At 34.1% G+C, this 21,967-nt stretch overlaps 2 protein-coding genes and 1 long non-coding RNA gene across 5 annotated transcripts; 2 read left to right on the forward strand and 1 right to left on the reverse strand.

The window, feature by feature from the left end:
* Positions 1-2,934: 2,934 nt before the first annotated feature.
* On the reverse strand, positions 2,935-10,185 carry LOC18099051 (bifunctional riboflavin biosynthesis protein RIBA 1, chloroplastic-like). Of its 3 annotated transcripts, none has more exons than XM_052453383.1 (7): positions 10,000-10,185; positions 9,375-9,759; positions 9,044-9,265; positions 5,800-6,122; positions 5,174-5,297; positions 4,151-4,447; positions 2,935-3,595 (listed from the first exon to the last, which is right to left on the reverse strand). In XM_052453383.1, the coding sequence occupies exons 1-7, from the start codon at positions 10,047-10,049 to the stop codon at positions 3,338-3,340; spliced, it is 1,659 nt and encodes a 552-aa protein (XP_052309343.1). In that variant the 5' UTR covers positions 10,050-10,185; the 3' UTR covers positions 2,935-3,337. The 3 variants fall into 3 exon arrangements, with proteins under 3 accessions (XP_052309343.1, XP_052309342.1, XP_052309341.1); XM_052453382.1 differs by having other exon boundaries at positions 5,174-5,303; XM_052453381.1 differs by having other exon boundaries at positions 5,174-5,309.
* A 1,189-nt stretch (positions 10,186-11,374) lies between these two features.
* LOC18099053 (uncharacterized) lies at positions 11,375-14,500 on the forward strand. Its single transcript, XM_052452936.1, has 3 exons — positions 11,375-11,384; positions 12,393-12,488; positions 13,998-14,500. The coding sequence occupies exons 1-3, from the start codon at positions 11,375-11,377 to the stop codon at positions 14,120-14,122; spliced, it is 231 nt and encodes a 76-aa protein (XP_052308896.1). The 3' UTR covers positions 14,123-14,500.
* Positions 14,501-17,547: 3,047 nt separating this feature from the next.
* Positions 17,548-19,657, forward strand: LOC112327452 (uncharacterized). The gene is made up of 2 exons (XR_002981658.2): positions 17,548-18,985; positions 19,282-19,657. It is a non-coding gene; the product is annotated as an uncharacterized LOC112327452 (long non-coding RNA).
* The last annotated feature ends 2,310 nt before the right edge of the window (positions 19,658-21,967 follow it).

Genomic DNA, 21,967 nt, shown 5'->3' on the forward strand with positions numbered 1-21,967 from the left:
GACAAATATAGATCAAGACATTTAATTTCTCAAGATGAGATATTTACCCAGTTGTATTTGCTGAATTTTTTTATTAAATTTATTTTTTTATTCTATCAAACTACAATGAAAATAGACACACATAAAATTGATTGAATAAAGAAAAAAAATGCAAGGTTATTATATGAAGATGAATATTTTTTATTTTCAAAAATAAATTTAATATATATAAAAGATAATAAAAAAAATTAAAGATGAATCAAAATAATTCTTTCAAAAACTAAATACATACAAGACCCTTAAAAAAATCTCTATAAAAAAAATCACAAATGAGGGATATTAAGTGAAATATAAATTTAAAATTATTTAAGGAAAAAGACATGAAAAAAAGATATTAATTAAAAAGAAACAATATTAGAAGAAATAGCTCAGATGTTGTGGCTTAATTCGTCAAACTCGTGCTCCAAGTCATGGATTCAACCGGGTTCAATAATTTTTTTCTTAAATTTATATTTAACCTTAAAGAAAAGAGGGCCGAGAAACAGTCCATGATCTCGTGCCCATGGTCCAGCGCACCTGAGCTATTGTAAGGAAAAGCCCAAAAGCATGGGTGGGCCTTCAAGCCCAGGCTCATACGCCTTATTATTTTTTTGATATTTTAAAGGGGCGCCCCCTTTTTTTTTTTGAAAAAAAAACGCAGGTAATATGTTGTCTTCAAGCTTAGATTTCGAGCACCCAGTGGTGGCCAGAAAATCAAGACGATACTTTTTTTGTCAAAACAAAAACCCAACTTTTAAGTCATTTCAACCTAGAAACACCTCATCAACACCCTTGAAACACGCATAAACTAATATATCAACTCAAAATACCTAAAAAGATCCAAAAACATGAAATCAAGCCGGGTTAGATTTATCTTCCTCGGCTTATATATGTTTTCTAGGTAACATTAAGATTCTAAACAACTACCATCAAGCCCTTCTCATTTCATAAAACTCGTGGACACTAAAAAAAATCCATTTTGGAAGTAAAAAATGGTTTGAACAGAGACCTTCTCTCTCATCGCAGGAATCCAGCGGCCCTTCTCTCTCTTTTCTTTTTAATCAGGAATTGAAAAATACTATAAATAAAATTTTGTGTCAAAACTATTTTTAAAAAAAATCTAAAGAGACCTAAATTGTCTAATTTACATTATTTTAAAATATTGAGGACTTAAGTGTATTTTTTAAACTCTTCTAGCTTGCCACCCATGTTTGTCGTCTTTTTCATTTTGATATCTTTTCTTTTAATTCCACAATTTCCTAAAAAATCAAAGGTAATTGGTGTTCAATTAGGATTAAATCGCCCAAAATAAAATTTCGAGGACCAAAATAAATTATTGAAAAATACATAGCACGCTCGATGCGGCTAAACAATGAAAGAACCACGTGTTTTAGAGTTTCTTACTAGTCACGTGACCCATGCTCTGCCGCGGGTCAAATATTTTTATTTTCCATAAAAACAATTATATATGCAGGTTTTTTCAACGCATTTTTGTAGTTCAATAAATTTAAGTGCAAATCAAAAATTTTATGCACATATGTAATCAAATAAAATTGAGAACTATGTGCACTAATAGATAAATAAATAATCATTAACAACACCTAAAAATAAAACTTGAAAAACTAAGAGATAGATGTAAATTAAGATATTTAATCTCTCAAGATATGATATTTACCCGATCATGTTTGCTAATTTTTGTTTATTAATATATTTTTTTATTTAATCAAATGATAATATAGACAAATATATTAAATTGATTGAATAAAATAAAAAGAAAAAAAAATAATATGTTAGGCTGCACATATTAGAAATATCATCTGAAAATAAATATTTTTTTATTTTAAAAAATATAGTCTATCTATACAAAAGATAAAAAAAATCATAAATAAATCAAAAAAAACTTTTTCGAAAATTAAACGCATAACAAAAAAATCATTATCATTTAAAAGATGTTCTTTAAACAAAATAAAAGAGAGAAGGGGGTATTAATGTAAATATAATTAAGTTTTTTTAAAAATAAAAAAAGAAGGATTGATTGAAATAAAAAAAATTAGGAAAAAAAGGGGGTCAAGCACTGTTGGGATTGGCCCTTTTCATTAGGGCCCATGCGCGGGCCTGCTAGAGCAGGCTCGAGTAACTGGGTCCTTTTTTCTAACTACACTTGGGGCGGATAACATGTCGTCCATCTCATTTTTTTTTAAAAAAATTAGACAACGTGCCGTCTGTTTTGCTCAGATTCTAGCTATTGTGGTGGCTGAAAAATCAAACTCAAGGTTCTTTTGACCAAAAAACCTGTTTTTTAATTTGTTTTTGACTCAAAACACCTTAGAAATCATGATAAACCTATCCATGACCCAAAAAAACAACCCGAAAAACCAAACTCAACCCGAAACGAACAATCAACTTGAGCTCATATATATATATATATATATGTTTTTTCACGAGCTTTCAAGAAGCAAAAATACCTAATATGAACTCCCCTCATCAAATGAAACAATTTGACACAAATATCGTTTATTTTAGTAGACTAAATTGATGTCAACAACATATTTCTCTCTCTAGTGCTGGACTCCAACAATCTCTCTCTGTCACTCTCAACAAGAGACAAAAAATAACAAAGACAAACTTTTGTACCAAAATAAAATTGAAAAAATATTGAGGAACCAAAATTATATAATTTGCATGATTGTTTAAGTTGGAGGACCAAAGTACATCTTTTCACCACTTATATTTGCTGTGTTTTTTTTATTTTGATCCCTCCTCTTCCAATCTCACACTTTCATAAGAATTCAAAATCAATTGCTTTTTAATTAGGACTAAATCATCCAAACAAAAAATTTGAGTACAAAATTTAAAAATACAAAATTTTACAGTCATCCACGGTAAAATACAAGAAAATGAACAATAGAGTCAATATTCGGTGAAAACACCACACTATTTAGATTATAGGTAATAAAATTATAATTATAATGGTCCGGTTGAAAATTAGGCCAAGCAAAATGCGGCCATGTGAAGATTCTTTTATGTACAATAATTCCTTGTGGAACAGTTAGCGTCAAATGGCACTTGGACTCCTCAATTCCGTGTTTGTTACAATAGCACGGAATAAAAACTACAGCCTCCTACTTTACCACAAGGAAAAAAAATTAATTTCATAATTATTATTTATTATTTACATCCTAAAACCAAGGAGTACAGGTAAGTAACACAACGGTAACAAAGAATGCTTATTTTCTCTTTCATGGTAAAAAGACATTGGAACTTACTATTCATTTTACTCCCTTGAACAGACCTGCAGGAAGCACTTATGCCTTGGATATCATACACCATCGGACAGGCTGCCGGTGGTTGAATTATCGTTTTCACCGATAAGACCGTTCACAAGGCCACTATCTGAACCATATATATGCCCCATTTTTTCACGTTTAGTTTCCAAATATCTCTTGTTTTCCATGGTTATTGGTGTCAACAGGGGGACCCTGCCTGCAACTGCCAAACCATAGCCTTTGAGCCCAACATATTTGGCTGGATTATTTGTCATCAGTTTCATTGTTCGAACACCCAGATCTCTCAACATCTGCAATAAATCGGACCGAACATTTCAGCTGCCTACAATGAGGAATCTATGCCATGAAAAACTAGGAAATTAAAGAGGGAGGAATGCTAATAACAACAGAGATCTCATGAGAAGTGCACACTTTAGTTTCAAAGAGGCCATCTTATGTAATAAGTGAAACTAGTGTAAAGATGCTTTCTAACCATGCAAATGCAGTATAAACTTCAATTGCTCTTAAATAACATGAATGTTCAAATATCTGGATAATACCAACGAAAGGTACTCGGTAGAAAGACTTTGTTCTGATAACCCAACAAGTATGATCAAAGCTAGTCAGATAAATATGGTGTGGGCATAACTTAGAAAACTAACGATGTTCACTAAATTATAATTAGAATGAAAAAGGGCAATTTTCCAGTAAGATCAGCTAAGAAACGATCACAATTCTTCAATCATAGAGGCTTGTGTGCTCTATATTTTGTCTAACTACGTGGTAGAGAGAGAGATAAACAAGGACAGGACTGCACAGAGAGGATGAAATCAGAATAAATTATCAAACTATTAAGAAGATAGTACCTGTGCACCAATGCCATATTCGCGAGAATCGACAGGTAAACCCAGATCCTTGTTGGCTTCAACTGTATCTCGTCCATCAATTTGAAGGTTATAAGCAGGGAGCTTGTGACCCAAGCCAACTCCTCTACCTTCATGTCCACGGAGATACAGCAGAACACCCCTGCCAGCTTCCTCGATTTGCTTCATTGCAAGTGCTAGCTGGTTCCCACAATCACATCTAGCTGATCCAAAAATGTCGCCTGTGAGGCACTCGGAATGTACCTGCACCAGAATATCTTTCCCACCCCCAATTTCACCCTGTGTATGTCAGAATGCCATTATTAATCATGGTACCAGGACACTCCACCTCACCAAATGAACGAAAAACATAGAAGAAATAAACAGTGTTTGTCAATCAAATGTCTGGTGGTAATAGTTTTACTCCCAAATGATGACAAGAAAGTCAAATAGATATTTGCAAGCTTTCCCCCTTAAATGGGACAGATGATACTGGTGTGAACAGCCAATGATAATATTCTAAATATCGACAGATGATACTGGTGTGAACAGCCAATGATAATATTCTAAATATCAGCATGTTCCATCAGCACTTTTAAAATAGATTGCTAACTTTTTGGATGTTCCATCAGCTTGAAATTTGATTTCAAATCAAAGGGGGGACAAACTTGAAATAATTTCATTAAACATGCCCCGATACACAGTGGGCATGTGCACACTTCTTTGACGCTGAAGCTTGGTTGAGCGAAGGTGAAGCATTGTATGAAATGCTGATCCAAGTCAACAACAACGTATGCAGAACTAATATATCATAGACAGTATAAAAGACAAGAAAGAAAAAGAAAAAAACAACAGCCACCCAAACAAAGCATGAGCACATCTCTAATCCTCTTCTTAACTGTTGAATTTTAGTTGACCACCGTGTAAGAACACTAGATCTAGAAAGTTGAGTTTGAATTTAGTGTTGCACAAAATGCAAAGAGACATATTCATAAGGTGGCTGCTAATTTGAATGAAGTAACTTACTTTGACCATTGCAATATGCTCAATCCCATCCAGCAATGACCTATAACAGTAGGCTTTGAATGGCCCCCACATTGTGGGTATTGGAGCTGCAGCAGCCAGCTCCACCAATCTATCTCTTCTCCTCCTATATCTTTCACTTAAAAAATACAAATATCACCAAAACAATTGATGCTTTCATTATTTCTGTTCATTCTTTTTAAAATATGCTCCTGTTTTTTTCATTTTTGGGGGGTGAGGGATTAATGGCAGGGCTCTGCAGAACTAGGTCATGCCCGATATCAATCACCATGAGGAACAAATTACAACCGTTTTAGAAGGAGGTTGGTTGTTCAGAAGATATACGAATTCACAAAGTTCACATTTCGATGGCAAATGCACCATCAATGCTCGTCACTGATTTTGAGTTATGTGGAGGAAAGTTTGATAACGAATAGAACAGGTAAAAATATTCACTTGAACCTCTGTAGGAAGAGGTAGGTTGTTCTGAAGATATATTGATGCATAAAGTTCAGATGTAGAGCACATTTCACCATCCATGCTAGTCAATGATTTTTAGAAATGTGGAGCAGAGTTTGACAGCTAATAGAAGAGAAAAGAGAATTTTCAACTGTGTGTGGAGACAAAACCTGATTAGATCAGCAATTGAAATGATTTTTAAGTTTTCCGCCTGTGCAAATTGACGAAGCCTTGGTAATCTTGCCATAGAGCCATCATCATCCACTATCTCACATAAAACAGCAACAGGCTCCAACCCAGCCAGCATTGCAAGATCAACTGAGGCTTCTGTGTGTCCAGCTCTTTTTAGAACACCACCCTCCCTGTACTTGAGTGGGAAAATATGGCCTGGGCGATTGAAATCTTCAGGTTTTGAATCTTTGGAGGCAAGAGCTACTGTGGTTGTTGCCCTATCACGAGCTGAGACACCTGTTGATGTGCCATGTTTTGCATCCTAGAAATTAAGAACATACGAAGTTTGAGATACAGGTAGTAGAAGCTAAATATATAACCAAGATTATGCTAATTACAGAGAAAGCAATCAGCAGGTAGAGCCAAGGTTACACAATTGATAGAGACTGATAGCTTGGATGATAAACTCTCTTGGCATCGTACAAGAGAGCTGGAAGTCACAGATATTTTGACACTTCCAAAAAAAATGAATGACACAGTAAAAAACAAAAAAGATAAGAAAATAGAATATAAGAAAAAAAACTAGTGGCACAAGCAACATGAAGATAAGATTTTCAGAATACTCAAAGCTATAACATCAGTGAAACTGCGCGACCACATAAGTAATTAAAGCACCGAATGCAGATAGTTTGTTAACAGGGAGATTTTAATTGACAAATTCAAAATTTAGGGGAAGAGGTTTGATGATGTAGTAAGCCTGATCACAGACAAAAATGGGGTGTCTTTTTAGATATTAGGCTGCAGAACTCCATCCACACTCTTAATTTGGCTTTGCTACTTCACCAGCTGACCTTGTTAGCCCAGTAGCTAGTGATTCATTTGATATTTGAAGAGGATGATTCCAGTAAACAAGCATTGCAAGTAAGTTACAACTAGATGCCATTTTAATCAAAATGTTTCAACTCCTGCTGCCCAATACACCATACTCAAACCAACCCATTGCTCACTAGTTGCAACGGTGCACATGTAGCAAATAAAACCTTTTGACCCTAAGAATAAGAAAACTGCAACAAGAACTTCCTTTGTCGAAAATGGTTGAAAATATTGACTTTAATCTCCAACAAGGTCAAGAATACATAACCAACCATCATGTAGCAACAGTTAATGGAATATGGACACTTATTAACAACCACCTCTAGTTTGGGACCCACACTATACACACTTCACCTATAAAAACTGACAATCAGGAAAAATCACAGAAATAGTGGTCACATACAACGGAAAGCACACTGGATTACTGTTAACTACCATAACCCACAAAATAGAACCTGCTATCTAACCTCACACATTTCTCTCACTACAAAATTACATAGATAGAAATGAAAAACAGGAAAAATAGAAAGAAGGGAGAAGGGAGAAGGGAGAAGAGGAAGCTGGCTTCAAGAATATTCTCTATCAAGAGTCCATAGGTAGTTAATGTTTCCCCTGACAAAAACTTTCACATATAATTAGCTAAGTTAAACCCCCACATCTTAAAACCACTATGAACACTAATTCTCAAAGAAAAGAAGATTTCTAGTTTGATGAAAAAGAATATAGGGTCTCAAAGAGGAAATTTCTTCTCTAAATATTATATAACAATCCCATAATTCCTACAACATCAAGCCATTTTCTCATCCATGTCCCTCCTCTTCAGCTGAATAACCTTATTTTCTCAGTCAAAATCCACCTGGACTAAGCTGAACATGCATAGCTGGTGAAATAGAAAAATGAAGCCTGAGATTATGCTACTTGAAACGTGTATATGCCTTTTTTATTTTCCTACATCTGTTGTTCCCCATGTTGCCTTCCATTATTTATCTGGTCAAGCATTTATCTATTGATAATTTGTTAAGACAGAACAGTCATAATTGTCACTTCCAATCTCAATTATTGTTCCTTGATTGTTTGTATAATTATCATGCAAAGGTCATGTTAAGCTCATTTTATTATTTAATTTTTTCTATAAATTGGGAAACAGTAGCTCAAAGATGCAACAATTGAAGTGTGCTGTTAGTTGGAGCTAGTCATAATATTCACCATCAATTTATTCATATACGGGATTAATTATGAATTACTAACAAAACCCAAAAATGAAATTTATTCATGTATGGCACCTGCTTGACTTTTCTTGGTCCATGATCACATTACCTAAGCATTCCTTAATGTCAGTCGTAAATTAGCCTCTTTATCACTCTTTTGGTCGATGGCTATTTAACTCTCAACATATCCCATCCCCCAGGGCAAAACCCAAATCTTCTTACCAACCCTAACTGCAGCTCTCTCTTTACTAAGTTTTCTCCATGAAATGGACTGACAATCAAGAAGCGTCACACCAACATTCCCCCCTTTAGGAATACACCAGTTGTCTAGCATTTCCTATCAGGGGAAAATTATTGCCACTATCACAACATCCTACTTCCTCACCTCCTCGGATGCCACATACGTATCATCCCACTGGGATTTCCTTCTCAGCTTGTAACACCACGCTCTAATTCTTTTTTACTCTTGGGTATTACTCATATCCAAATTCTAAAGAAATCTAATCTACAAAATGTTATAGAAAACATTCAGTTAACTCTACTTCAAACATTGCCAAACAAACTTAAAACATCACAAGTGATATTCCTACTCAAAGGAAAAGAGATATCACCACCATTCCGATACCTAATCATACCAAGTACCCTTTTAAAAAAAATCTAGATCATTTTGGCACAATCAATAGCTTCTGAAAATCCAAGACAGTTGCAAGAAATATAACATGGACCAGGAAGCCCGTGGACATGATTTGATTAGCATGACAGTGGCTGCTAAAGTGCACATCAAAACACGTTACATGGTCAGAAAGCACTTCCAAAGACCTAAAGATGATTCCTAAGACTTCAAGATTTATCTACTTCAAGAGAAAAAGCAAGCCACAGGACATGCGCCTGTGATTCTACAATTGCGATCAATCTATACATCATAGATGATAAAAAGAAGAAAGATGATGAAATAGTTATTGTTTAAACATAAACAGGAAACAAAGACGAAAAGGAATGGCGTGCCCTTAAAACGTGTTAATTACAAAGCAGATACATTTTACAGCAACACTTTATAAATCAGACTAACATAATGGTTTCTTGAAAAAGTTTTAGCCTTTTCATTTAAAAGAGGAAGATCACAACCCATTAGATAACATAAAAAGCAAAGTTAGTTACGTACCACCGATACAGCGAATGCGGTGCACAGTTTTTCCTCGTTCTCCTTATGAGTTACCATTAAAGGAAGTTCCAATCTTTCTAAATCTTCTGCTTTCATGCTCACACACACTATACCAGTTCCATGTTTGACAATGAATGCCATAGCTTCTGGTGTTGCCTTTGATGCTGCCATTATAAGGTCTCCCTCATTTTCTCTGTCCTCATCATCTACAACAATTACCATCTGCAAAGACCATCACACATTAGCAACATAAAATCCTTCTAAGTAATAATGTACGACCTAAGCATCCTTAATACACCCAAAAATTTAAATATCAATGAAGAGGACGATCCTTTCCTTGATGAATATCCTCAATGGCCTCTGGGATTGAGGCACATCCTTCCGTAGGACGATCGAGGTCATATTCATCATTATCAGCGAAGAAACCACCAGTGGAAGGAGTTATTTCCGCTGATAATGTTCCAAAACCTATAGCATCAGGTTGTAACTCAACCCCAGGTGATTGGTTCACAAACATATCCTGTCCCGAAACTATATTATCATTGGGATAAGATAGCACATCACCCTCTCCAGATATGGAAGAGGCTCCAGCTCCAGCTCTACCATCACGTTTGAAACTAAAGCACAGTTTTTTAGCAAGATCACCAGAGCCCAGATAAGTAAGGTGCCCTCTTCTCACGAATGGACACACACAATGTAGACCAGTGTAGTGGCCTCTAGTGTCCAAAGAGAAACAAAGCAGGTGATTTAGTCAAACAAGTATGATGATTGACACAAAAAAAAAAACTCCACAAATCACCCAAAAATGCAAAATTTTCACAATTAGCATTGAAATCTTCAATTTTACCAGTTACATGTACAGATTGTTCAAATTCCTAGCACAGTGACATGACTTTCTCACCTATAAAAATCCTAACATAACATGAACATTACCATAAGAGAGATTGGTCACTCACTGTAAACGGGAGGAGGCCAAGAAGGAACAGTAGAGATTGACGGAAGCCATCTTCCAAGCTTGTTTCTTTTAACACACAGAGACACAAAAAGGCAGCAAACCCCCTAAAATGCAAGTCCTTTAAAACATCAAAAACACCTAGAGAAGGAAAAAAATAGAGTAACCCAAGTAGTAATTTATTGCAAATAATCAAACTTACTAGCTTTTCAACTCCTCGTCGTCGTCATCACCGGCCCCAAGTATAAATGTGAGACCACAAAAAAGAGAAGATGACAAGTCGTTTCAGTTTTGTGTGATTTATCTAGTCTGCAAAGGGATGATTGAATTTGATACGGTAACAATTCATTTTTAAAATATTTTTTATTTAAAAATATATTAAAATAATTTTTTTTTTATTTTTAAAAAATTATTTTTAATATAATATTTTTAAAAATATATAAAAAATTAATTTTAAATAAAAAAATTTAAAGTTTACTGAATCATTTTAAAATTCTTTAGAGTTTAGGGTATGTTTATATGTGTGTTTTTTTAAATTTTAATTTTTTTTATATAATTTTAAATAATTTTAATATGTTGATATTAAAAATAATTTTTTTTAAATATATTTTTAATATGGTAGTGTTGTAATCTTGTTTATTTTTGTATTTAAAAAAAATTTAGTGCTCTGGATAGGCACTTCACTTTTTTTTTTATTATTATTAAAAAGACAAGTCGGTTCCGTGGCAGAACTGGACTTACAGACTACAATTCATTTGAAGTGTTGGGGAAGGCGCACAAACTCTCTGTGCTCCGACTTCCTTTGCTCCATTAATAAACTTTGTTCTCTTGTATTTTTGGCGTTGAATTTGCTGCTGTAAATTGGTTAAGAAAGGCCAACATCTAAGACCCATTTTGGTAAGTTTGTTCATTTCTTAGACTTTTGAGGTTTCGTTTGAGTTCATGTCTCCATCATATATGTACTGGCTGGAAATTGAGGGTTTTCTCCTCTTACTTTACATGCGAGAAATGAACATAAAGGGTTTGATTTGATGTACGTAGGATGTTTGAGGTTTATGGTAAATGGGTTTGTCTTTGAAGTTAGTTCGGTGGATACTAAGTTTCATTTATTGGAGAGTTGATTACGGGTTAAGATTTATGAAATTGATTTGGTAAATATTGGTTTGAGGAAAGTGATAACTGATAGGGTTCTGATAAATTTTTGAGTTCAAAGGGATTATATATATATATATATATATATATATATATATATTGATCTTAAGGTTCGATTCATATGAGATTGCTAAGTTTCATCAAGGAAAGAGTAAGATGGAAAAAAAGAGATTGTTTTGGCTGTAGCACACCGCAACACCCGATGTTGCTGGTGAGAATTGAGAACGATGGACAAAGGTCACTTTGGTCCCTTATGTTTTATATATTACAATCTGATCCCTTGAGTTTGAAAGATAGAGTTTAGCACCCGGGGATAAAAATCTGTTTTCATTTAGTTCCTGATAGTTATATCAGATATACAGATTAGTCTTTAATGGTTAATGAAAAAAAGATGCAGGTGATGGATGTTGTGAAATTAAGACTGAAATTAGATTTGTTAATATTTTGTGGCCTTGGTTTTTACATAGTTTAGGCACTTTGAAGGTTTGATCTGGATGTGCTTTGGACTTGCGATCTTTGGTTTTTGAATCCAGATTTGACAGCTTAGCAATTTTATGAGTTTAGTGTCTAATTCAAAATGTGCCTGTAGGAATTATTATTTATAAAATATTAGAGCTTGCAATGTTTTTTCGTTATAAAAGTACATGCCTACACAAAATACATTTTTGCATGCATGTGATTTTGATTGTGTTAAAAGGTATTTATACAAGCAAAATTTGTATTTAAAGTGTCATACGGTAGTGAAGTCTATTTGTTAGTCTGATTGGTTTAAAGCTTAGGTCTCTGTAGAAGCAACTTTAAGTCTACTAGATAATTCCTTTTCCAATCTAAGGACTTGCTGGTATGTACCTTACAAATTTGTCCTTTTTGCTGATTTGCTCAAGTAATATAGCTGTGAGTGGAATATGAAGTATTGATAAGATCCTCCAACACAGTGCAGAAAGATGTAAGTGTAACACTCAAACAAACAATCCACATATGTCAATCAACTCACAACACCATTACCAATTCACTAATTTGCATGCCAAGGTCATGGTAACGGAGAAAAAAAAATCAGTTACATGATATGATATTTTATTTAATTCTAAGAGCTCACATTTTTGCATAGTAAAATCAACCACATGGTATATTCGATTTAATCTAAATACTCACTGAAGAAGTTTCACATTGAACTCATGCCTGCTTTAATGTTTGTTAATTGCTTTCTATTTTTGTACTGCTAAACTGATTAAATAAAATTTACAGTGGAAATGAAGTTTTTAGATTGGTACGTGAAAATATCAGCTGCTGGTGCTTTAATTGGAGCTTCTATGGAGTTGTTCATGATCAAGACTGGCTTCTGTGTGAGAACTATCCTTTTATTCCTTTAATTTTTAGTTTATTTTACCCCTTTTGTTCTTTTACACTACATTTTTATTTGTTCTAGTTTTTTCAACTAGACTTTCTTAATTTTGAACTGTAATGTTAAATAGTACTGGCTTGTAGTTTCTGCTCATATATGGTCTATTCTGTTTTAGCTATTACTGTTAGAAGACGAGTTTGCTTTTTTGGTCATTTGAGTTTGTAGAATTAAATAAAATGTACAATTTGATTGATTTTTATTGGCATAAATGTGAGCTTTTTGAATAAAATAAAATAAAATGTGTTTTATGTAATGAATTTTTCTCTCTGTGAAATTAGTTGAGAATGAGTATGTCTAACTACCATCACCAAGTCTGTTGCTTGCGAATCAGTGGATTATTGAGGGCACATTGCATATTGTTTGACCAATGTGGATTGTATCCTTGAGAGATTCAATTGGATTGTTTTTCACTGTCTTAGATCATCATTAGAATTTAGAGATGTGCACAGTACGGGATACATTGTATTTATTCCAATGGGGAGGTCACAAATACTTATACTGTCTTAGTGCGCACTCCGATCGGTTGCTGAAAAAATAAGAATGCGAGATGAAATTTTGAATGTTATACTTCCCATTGCTTCAGTTTACTTAAACACCTTTAACAATATCTCAATGATTTTTCAAAGTAAAAAAAAAATCAAATAAGTAACTGGTCTTCTAGGTAGAAATGTTTTAAATTTGATGAATATAAATTCTCCAGTTGCGGAATGCTTTGCCTTTTCAAACATTCAAGAAGTGTGTGTTTTTGTTATTGAAGTTTCACATGACTTTATGCCTTTGTTCAGTGACTTAGTTTTGCACTCGCACACATACAGGAACACTTGCATGTATATATGTACCCTATGAAAGAGCACATGGGTGTGGGACTCCTACTTGACAAGGCCTTGTACACCACTCTGACAGTGACTGTAAATGTATCCTTTTGTTTAATGCCAAAACAATGCTCAGAAGTGGTGTTAAAAGAATGCTGATTTTGAGAGAGAGAGAGAGAGAGAGAGAGGTGAACTTTGTTGCCTTTTGACTCTTGGAAGACAATGCTCCATCAAATGGTCCGAAGTCTTAAAGTTCCTGAGATCTTGGAAAATTGACATTGAATTGAATTAAGTTTAATGGGATATTGTGAACATATAGAAATCGAGTTCCAATTAACATGCCACTGTACAATGGCAGCAGTGTTATTTTGAGGTTGAAGTTTCCAAGTTTTATCCATTTTTATAGCGAAGAGCATATGGTTATTTTAAAGATGGTGATCTGATTGATTCATACATTTTGATGAAGACTCTAGTCAGTTTGAATAATAATTGCAGCTCTATTTAACTGTTCTTGTGCCATTACCATCTCCACCTCTCAATTTTGTTGGGTGTCATATAAGTGGATTGCTCTGCTTTACTATGCCAAGAGCATCCACCACATTCTATCAAGTGATTCCTAAGTGTATTCTTTTGCAGATGATAAGGTTACTGTTCTAGAGTCAGAGAAGCGGGCTTGGGAAAGCTCCCCTGAAGCTCAGGCAATCAGAGAAGCTCTAAACCCTTGGAGAAACCAAGACACAGAACAAAGAAAAAATACCTAATCTTCATGATCCAGTCTTGGAGGTTCTTCTTGTCCAAGGCTTGTTTTCTTGAAGATTCATCTTGGAGCCTTATATGTTTTCCATATAAAACAGTGCTATTACTAAGTGAAGCTGAGAACATCTAGAACTTAGAAAGGTCCAGGTTTAAACAACAGTTTTAGAACTAATTTGGCTGCTAGATTTTCGTTTTCTTATGTTGGCCAGATTTATTTATTTGTTGGTCAATTCTTGTCTGTCCATGGCCCTCAAAACATAATTGGCAATCTTGAGATTTCCTTGGTATTTTTTTTCAAGTCACAACATCAAAACTGGTTATCGGAGAAAAACATTCTGCAAGTTCACGGTACTTTTTTAATTCTATCTTATTATTTGCTCTTACTTGTTGGAAAACTCGGGATGCCAGAAGTTGCATTGATGAGTTGGAAGGTTGCTGATTTTACAAGTTGTATTTATCTAACTTAAGTTTTCCCTGAAAATTATATGATCTCTCATGAAACCTTAGAGGCATAATAGAATTGTTTCGAAAACCTTACATAAGAACTCGTGAGGACATGATATTGAAAGTGTGTTTCAACTTTCATCTTACTCTATGTTGGGTGCAAGGCCAATGAGTGTCTTCTACCTCAACTAGTATTCAGAATGAGGGATGCCCTCAGAATCTGGGGCACTCTCTTGGCTGTATACTTGATGATTTGTGTGTTCAAATTTGGGCACCTGATAAACGACCATTTGCAAGATCATACCAAGAACTCTAGAAAGGAGAAAAAACATGGGTGCATGCATTGCTGATGTCATTGATAATAAAGTATCCTTCTATGTCAGCTGCCGGCTGTAAGAAAGTGTTATAAACTGGGTTTAGCTGGCCTGCGTGCTCGTCTGCAAGGTGTTAAGCACCCTTCACCATATTATTATCATCTGACATCTGGTGTTGTTGGTTTTATCGTTGTAGAATTCTGAAGGAATGTGAAAAGAATCCCTGGTTTCTTGATCTTTGTAGTCTGTGGAACATATTTGAAGTTCAGTTCGACTTTGAAAAGTCAATAGAATGCAACTTCCATTTTTTTTTAAAAAAAAATATATATTCTAATTTAGAAATTAATAAAATAAGTTATGAAAAATAGTGTTCGAGTTTCTTAAAGCTTTTTTGTTAGTGTTTTCAAATTCATTATTGGCAACACCAGAAAAGGTAGTGATTGGTTGACAACGTGCTGTCAATGAACCATGATTGACAACATCTCTAGCATCAATTTCTGCCTCTTTTAAACATCTGTAAGGATGAATGAATCGGTCTTTATAAAGAATGAAGCTGTAAATATCCCAAAATAAGCTGTCCTATAAATATTTTAGGATAAGCTATGCTGACCAAAAAAAAGTTGAATTTGTTATAAATCTCATTTAAGCTCCCAAAAATACAACACACCACAGCAAGAAGCAGAAGGATTTGGCTTGGATAGGAATCACACTGATGATCTACAAACGGCAGAAGAAGCACCCATATTTGATTCACATTTTACAAAAGAAGATGAAGATCCATGAATCCTGCCTATTGAATCTGGATTTCTTTTCATTTTTCGATTTCTTAAAACTAAATAATTAAGCTTCGAAAAGGCATTCTCCTTAAATCCATCTGTGGGTTGCTTAATTGAATCGGTTGCCGATTCAAAACGATATTGAATTTAAGTTACAAACCTGTTTTTTTTTTTTTTCCTCTCCATCTATTCCATGTTCACAAGTTATTTTGCACTATTTTTAATGGGTTTTGTATCAAAGGCTCTAATCTTTATTTGGAGGGAAATTAATCGGATAAGTTGTGGGATGCTATGGGGGCGAAAACGATCCATTTTCTGCAGATGAGAACCCGCTAGAAGTTGAAGATGGCAAAGATTCAGCCTCTATTTATTTATTTTATTGATTTTGGAGGAAAACCAATGTAGTTTTCAAGCTAAATTGTCTGATAATTCAAAATGAATGTTTCTTGTTCGAGTCCTTGTTGAAAACCTACAAAATTGTCTCATAACCAAACTTGCAAATCAGAAGAATTCCCCTTTTTATTTTTTATTAAGAATTCCCAATTTTAAACCTAAAGGCAGATTCCACTTATCACCACCCAAAAAGACTATCAGTAAAACTAGCTTTATGGGGTTAAAAGAATTCAGATAAAGAGAAGGAGTTTAAATTCGAAAGTTGAATGAAGAGTCGAAACGGGATTTCTACCGGGTCTCATCCATGGATAGGATTGCAGACTTTAAATTTGATGGCTAGGAACACAGCATACGTAAAGCTTAGATATTAATGTGTAATGCAAGAGAAGTGTTGTCAACTCTATTCATTGACAATGTTGGCACCCAATATTTTCCTGATCATAAAAAGGAAAATGGTCAAAATTAGTTCTACTTGCCTTGAAAAGTGAAACCAGACAATATTCTTGACGCCCTTTTACTCTGTAGCTAAAGTTCGCCCTGGTGTGCCTTCTAGCTTTGAATTAGAAATGTATAAGCCACCACAGACAAGCTCAGAAAGACACAGAGGAGAAAACTGTAAAACCCTATGATTATCAAGCTCATCAAGCATTTGCCTTGTATTTAAACCACATTGATCACTCTTTATCCTTTCACCTTGTTTTCGTCATTAGTTCTTGCTCGTGTGACAAGTACAGAGTTTTTCCTACACGGCATCATTAGACCTGTTATTGACTCCATTTTCAGCTTCTTCCTAATCATGAGCAACAGTGGCCCTTTTGGCTGGAGAAGAAAGAGGCCGTGCGTCATCACTCAACATTTCTTTACTGGCTCGTGAAAAAGTGAAGGACAGAAGCTGGAGTCCCTCATCAAGATTGTGTCCTTGCCTAATGTTTTAGAATTATAGTGCTTAACTGCTTGTTACTATGTTCTTTCCTTAATGACCTATATATAGTCATACAATTTATTATGTATTATATTGGAAGATCATCCATCTAAAGTGAAATTTGTGAAATGAAGCACTAATAATTCTATCATCTCAGTCTAATGACATTCTAATACGTTGCACGGTGCCATTAAAAAAAGCTAATCCTTTTCCGGTCACCAAAATTCTTGCTGCAACTCTGCAAATGATGATGATGATGATTCTTTTTTCTCTCCCCCCCCCCCCCCCCTTTTTTTTTTTGATAAACCAACAGTGCTATCTACTTTTTTTAATGTCAAGTGGAGCGGTTTCCTGTCTATTGCAACCAGCTCATAAGCCAAGCTCGAGATTTCTCGAACCAAACTTTTTCAGGGATTTGACACTATCATATGCTAAAAGGACATGGAAAACAAAGTCTTAAGCAAGATTCTACTTTCCGTTGCTTTACAAATTAACCTTTAGGCAGCACTTGGAAAAATGGAAAAGAAAGCTAGAGAGAGAGAGAGAGAGAGAAAAGTTGCCTACCATTAAGGGCTCTACACTCTAATAAGCCCACTCACGAAACCAAACTCTTTTCCCTGTTTGATTACTTTTAAATTTGTTTTCTTCTGTCTTTTTTTTCTTTGTTTTGAACCCATGCTAGATTCTGTGTACACTTGTTGTTGTTCATGGGGTCCTAGGAGCTACTCCATGTCAAAAAGACCTCTCTCTTTCCTCCTCCTTAAAGTAAAGGAATTGTTGTGTGGAAAACAAAAATTTCAAGCCCTTTTTACGCTACTTTTAAAACATCTTATTCAGACTTTGTTTTCCATCCCTCGTTCAGGAAAATTGCAATCCCCACATCATTTTTCTTCAGGCCATGTGATCGCCTGCTAATTTTATCAATCAATCTGATAAAAGAGAAGAAAAAGGTAAGGTCTGGTCCATAAGGTCTTTGCTTTGCCATTTAGTTAAAGGCATATTTAAAGTTCTTATTGCAGGGTTTTTTTTTTAACAACAAGAAAAAGAAAGCTTTTCACTGTTGAGGTTTTCCTGCAGCTTTTCGGAGAAATCTGAAGACACCGTAAATCCGGCTGCGAGTGTACTCGTCCCCTTGGATTTATGGCACCTTCATTATCGATTAATTAGCTAAATGTAGTTAAAATCTATATTTATGTTTAGAATTGTGATAGAAGTTGTTTATTAGAGTGTTTTTTTACATGAAAATGCATCAAAATAATATTTATATTTTATTTTTAACATCAACACATCAAAACAATAATAAAAAACATAAAAATAATAATTTAAAACTAGAAAAAACTTCAAAAAAATTGAAAAACACAGTCATTCCCTTCTAAGTTTTGTTTTAGTCAATTATGCCTATATTGAACAAATTGAGTTCAGATTAGTCCAATTAATGGTTTGTGGGAAATTATAAGAGAAATTGATTTCAAATATTAATGCACATAATTGACGGGGACTAATAACAAATTAACAACCATTATCAATTAGCCTTGATTTGACAAAAAAGAGAGAGAGAGAGAGAGACACGGAGTTTAATTTGAAGGCAGTGATCCACATAGATTCTGTTTTTGATTGACGAGATTTTTAAAAATGTTTTTAGTTTAAGAAAATATTAAGTTAATATATTTTTTAATGCTATGCATATCCCTATATTAGTAGTATTCACGGACTCACATTTTCATTGCTTCAAAGATTTGTCGCTACCTAGCTTCTGCTTCTAATCCTGGGATTGATTTCGAGGGGAGGTTTTGACAGAAGTTTTATTATGATTTTTATAAAGATGATTTGCGTAATGAAAGAAAGGGTAGTCGCTGAAGTTGTGGGGTCTTATAATAGCTGGCTGCCTTGTGAAAACGTTGAAATTCATAGCAGGCTAGAAAAGCTCGATCCCCGACATTACTGAAAGGACAAAGCCACAACTTTTGGCCATTTGCCAGAATCGACTGATGGGTGTTTACTAACAACATCAGGTGATAAGTGAGTATTATCTACACTAATAATCACCCTTGTTTCTACCCTGTCTCTGAAAAACTTTCTTATGATATATATATAGATCATGATTTCCACACTGAACAGTTCCATTCTTGGAAGTATTGGCCTTAAATTCCTTGTTTTCATGCACTCAAATTTATGCTGCATGACCATGGCGTTCCGTAGATGTTCTTTTAAAGTATTGAATTGATATGACTTCTGCATTTTTAATATTCGTGTTATGTCAAGATATCTGAAAACATCTTGAAGATTATCAATTTTTTAATAATTGCCTCCATCAGCAATGCTAAATGCTTGAACGATTCGTAAATTAATCAATCAGCTGCGTGACTAAAATGTGCCTGCCAACTCGTGTGGAATTAATTGTCGTGGTGGGATAGCTAATCAGACAGACGCCCGGTTCATGCAAGGAAAAAAGGTCAAGATTCAGGCAGAGGAAGATTTCAGAATCCATGGTTTCGCTTCATTGGATGCGTTGCAAATTTGCAGCCTTAACTTTTTTTCCACTTAAGTTAGGTCTAGAACTGTATTTGATAGCTGACTAATCACAAGTACACTGAATGATTGATTTGAGTCGCGAGTATTTTGCTAGCTCATCAGAGAAACTAATGATCATGCATAGAACAATCTTTATATTGCTTCCTTTCAAAGTGTTAATGATGAGCTAAATCCAGAAGCTAAGCTAATGTGCTGATATATTCTCCTATACTCATCATATTAGCCATACAAAAATGATGAGTTGATGAACACCCTTAATTGTTCTTGTGGGACTTTGAACTAAGTCAGCAACACCAATGAATATGTTCACACTCTCTGACCTGAAAAATCAATCCCGTGCCTAATTACAGCTCAACTCTTATCCTCTTCGACTCGGCTTGAGTTCCACAAATTAATGATGATGCAGTTTTTCAGTCAAATTGAAGAGGTAGGTGGATGTAATGGATCATTAGCCAAATTCAAAATGTCGCAAAACTACAATTGAGATCTTCAATCGCTAGAAATTTGATAAATTTAAATAAAAATACCGACAAAAAATTTTCTTCCATAAATTACGGTAAATTTTATCAACAAAATTATTCATTGTTGTATCTTTCAGTAAACACTGACGGAAACAATTATCGGTATATACCGAGAGAATTACAGCGGAAAAAGAAGGAATAAAAAAAGCTATAAAAATACAATGACGTGTAATTTTTACCAATGGTTTTATCAATGGAATAAACCTGATGGTAAAGTTCGTCCATGAATATACCGACAGAAATAATCCCTTAGTATATACCGATAGAATTACGAACAATATTACAGTGGAATTCAAAATAGCAAATCATACGGTGATGTGACATTTTTACCAAGGGAATGATGAATTGAATTGAATGATGTTTTGAGCTTCATCAGACATTCACAAGTCAACGAAGATAATGATACGATAAAATCAACATAAAAGATTACATTGGAGATGAGAAAAAGTCAATTGACGAAGAAGAAGACAATTCTGATTAATTTGCACAACACGAATTTATAATTCACTTCAATGTAATAACAATGATGTTAATATATTATTGAATGACAATGAAATATTTGTTTAATTATTGTGATGTGAATTGGTGTTATTGTGTTGTGTGTTCATGTAACTGTGAATTTAAGTATTTGCAGGATGGATAGATAGGGAATACAAATACAATTTGACATCAGACATTGTTTTACACTGATGGAAATACAAATGGATTGTGCCTGTAGGTATATTTTAGAGGTGAAGAGAAATGTTCCCTTTCTCCCTAGCACTGTTCATAATGTAAATTACATACGGGAATACCGACAGACTGTGTCCATCGGTATATTCTAAAGGAGAAGAGAAATGTTTCCCTTCTCATTGACACTGTTCATAGTGTAAATTACAAATGAAAATATCGACGGACTATGTCCGTTGGTATATTCCAGAGGCGAAGGGAATTGTTCCCCTTCTCCCTAACATTGTTCACTTCTCAATGTGGTGATAATTAATGTTTTTTTACTAACGAAATCACTAACAGAATGAGAATTCCAATACATTAACAGTTAATACCTTTTCTAACTATGATACACGTTCCTCGATGAAATCACCGATGAAATGTGAATTCCAAGGCGCTGGTAATTAATGCTCTTTCTGATTGTTGACTGTTCACTCTTTACCTGCAGAATAAAAAGTAGTTGGTAATATTTGAAGGGTTTCGTGCGAATTAAACATTTTACTTTGACTTTATGAACGGAATCACCAATTGAAGTTTTAAAGATATTAATATTCAATATTCCCTTGGGAATTCTGTCAATAAAACCTAATATAAAAGACTATGAGCACAACAAACAGAGCTTCATCTTCTTCATTCATCTTCTTTCATTCTCCCTCTATTCTTCTCTCTTCTTCCTCAATCTTATTTTTGTTCACGACCCGAGCTGAAATCAAGCATCATCTTCTCTTCTCATCCTATAGTATGTTGTCTTTCTTCATTTTTCTCCTTATTTTTCTATTTTTCAAGTGTTTTAATAATCCCTTTTTCATTTATTTTGTTTTTGTTTTTTTTTTTTTAATTCTCAGCCGACACTAAGCACTCTATAAAGGCAAGAATTTTTCATTCCTTTTTCTTCTTTATTTGTGTTCTTTTTTTTTTGCATTATTTTTGTCATTATTTTTGTTCAATTTTAGTTATTATTGTAATAATTTTGAATAATTTTGTTGAATTTTAGTTTTTTTTTTCAATTTTGTTTAAATGTGTAAGATTAATTTTAATTATTATTTTGTATTTTTTTGGAAATTTAGGATTAAATATATTACCACTTAGAAAATGAGAATTCTGTGCAAAATTGAATTATTCTAATTTGTTGGAAGAAATTGAATAAAATCAACTGGTTTGTGGCATATATATTATGTATTTGCAGATTAAAAAATGTTAGGTAGCCTCCCGTATAAGGGAGACGCTGCCTTTTTTTTAT

Source organism: Populus trichocarpa, chromosome 5 (genome assembly GCF_000002775.5).
Source record: "Populus trichocarpa isolate Nisqually-1 chromosome 5, P.trichocarpa_v4.1, whole genome shotgun sequence".
Lineage (NCBI taxonomy): Eukaryota > Viridiplantae > Streptophyta > Magnoliopsida > Malpighiales > Salicaceae > Populus > Populus trichocarpa.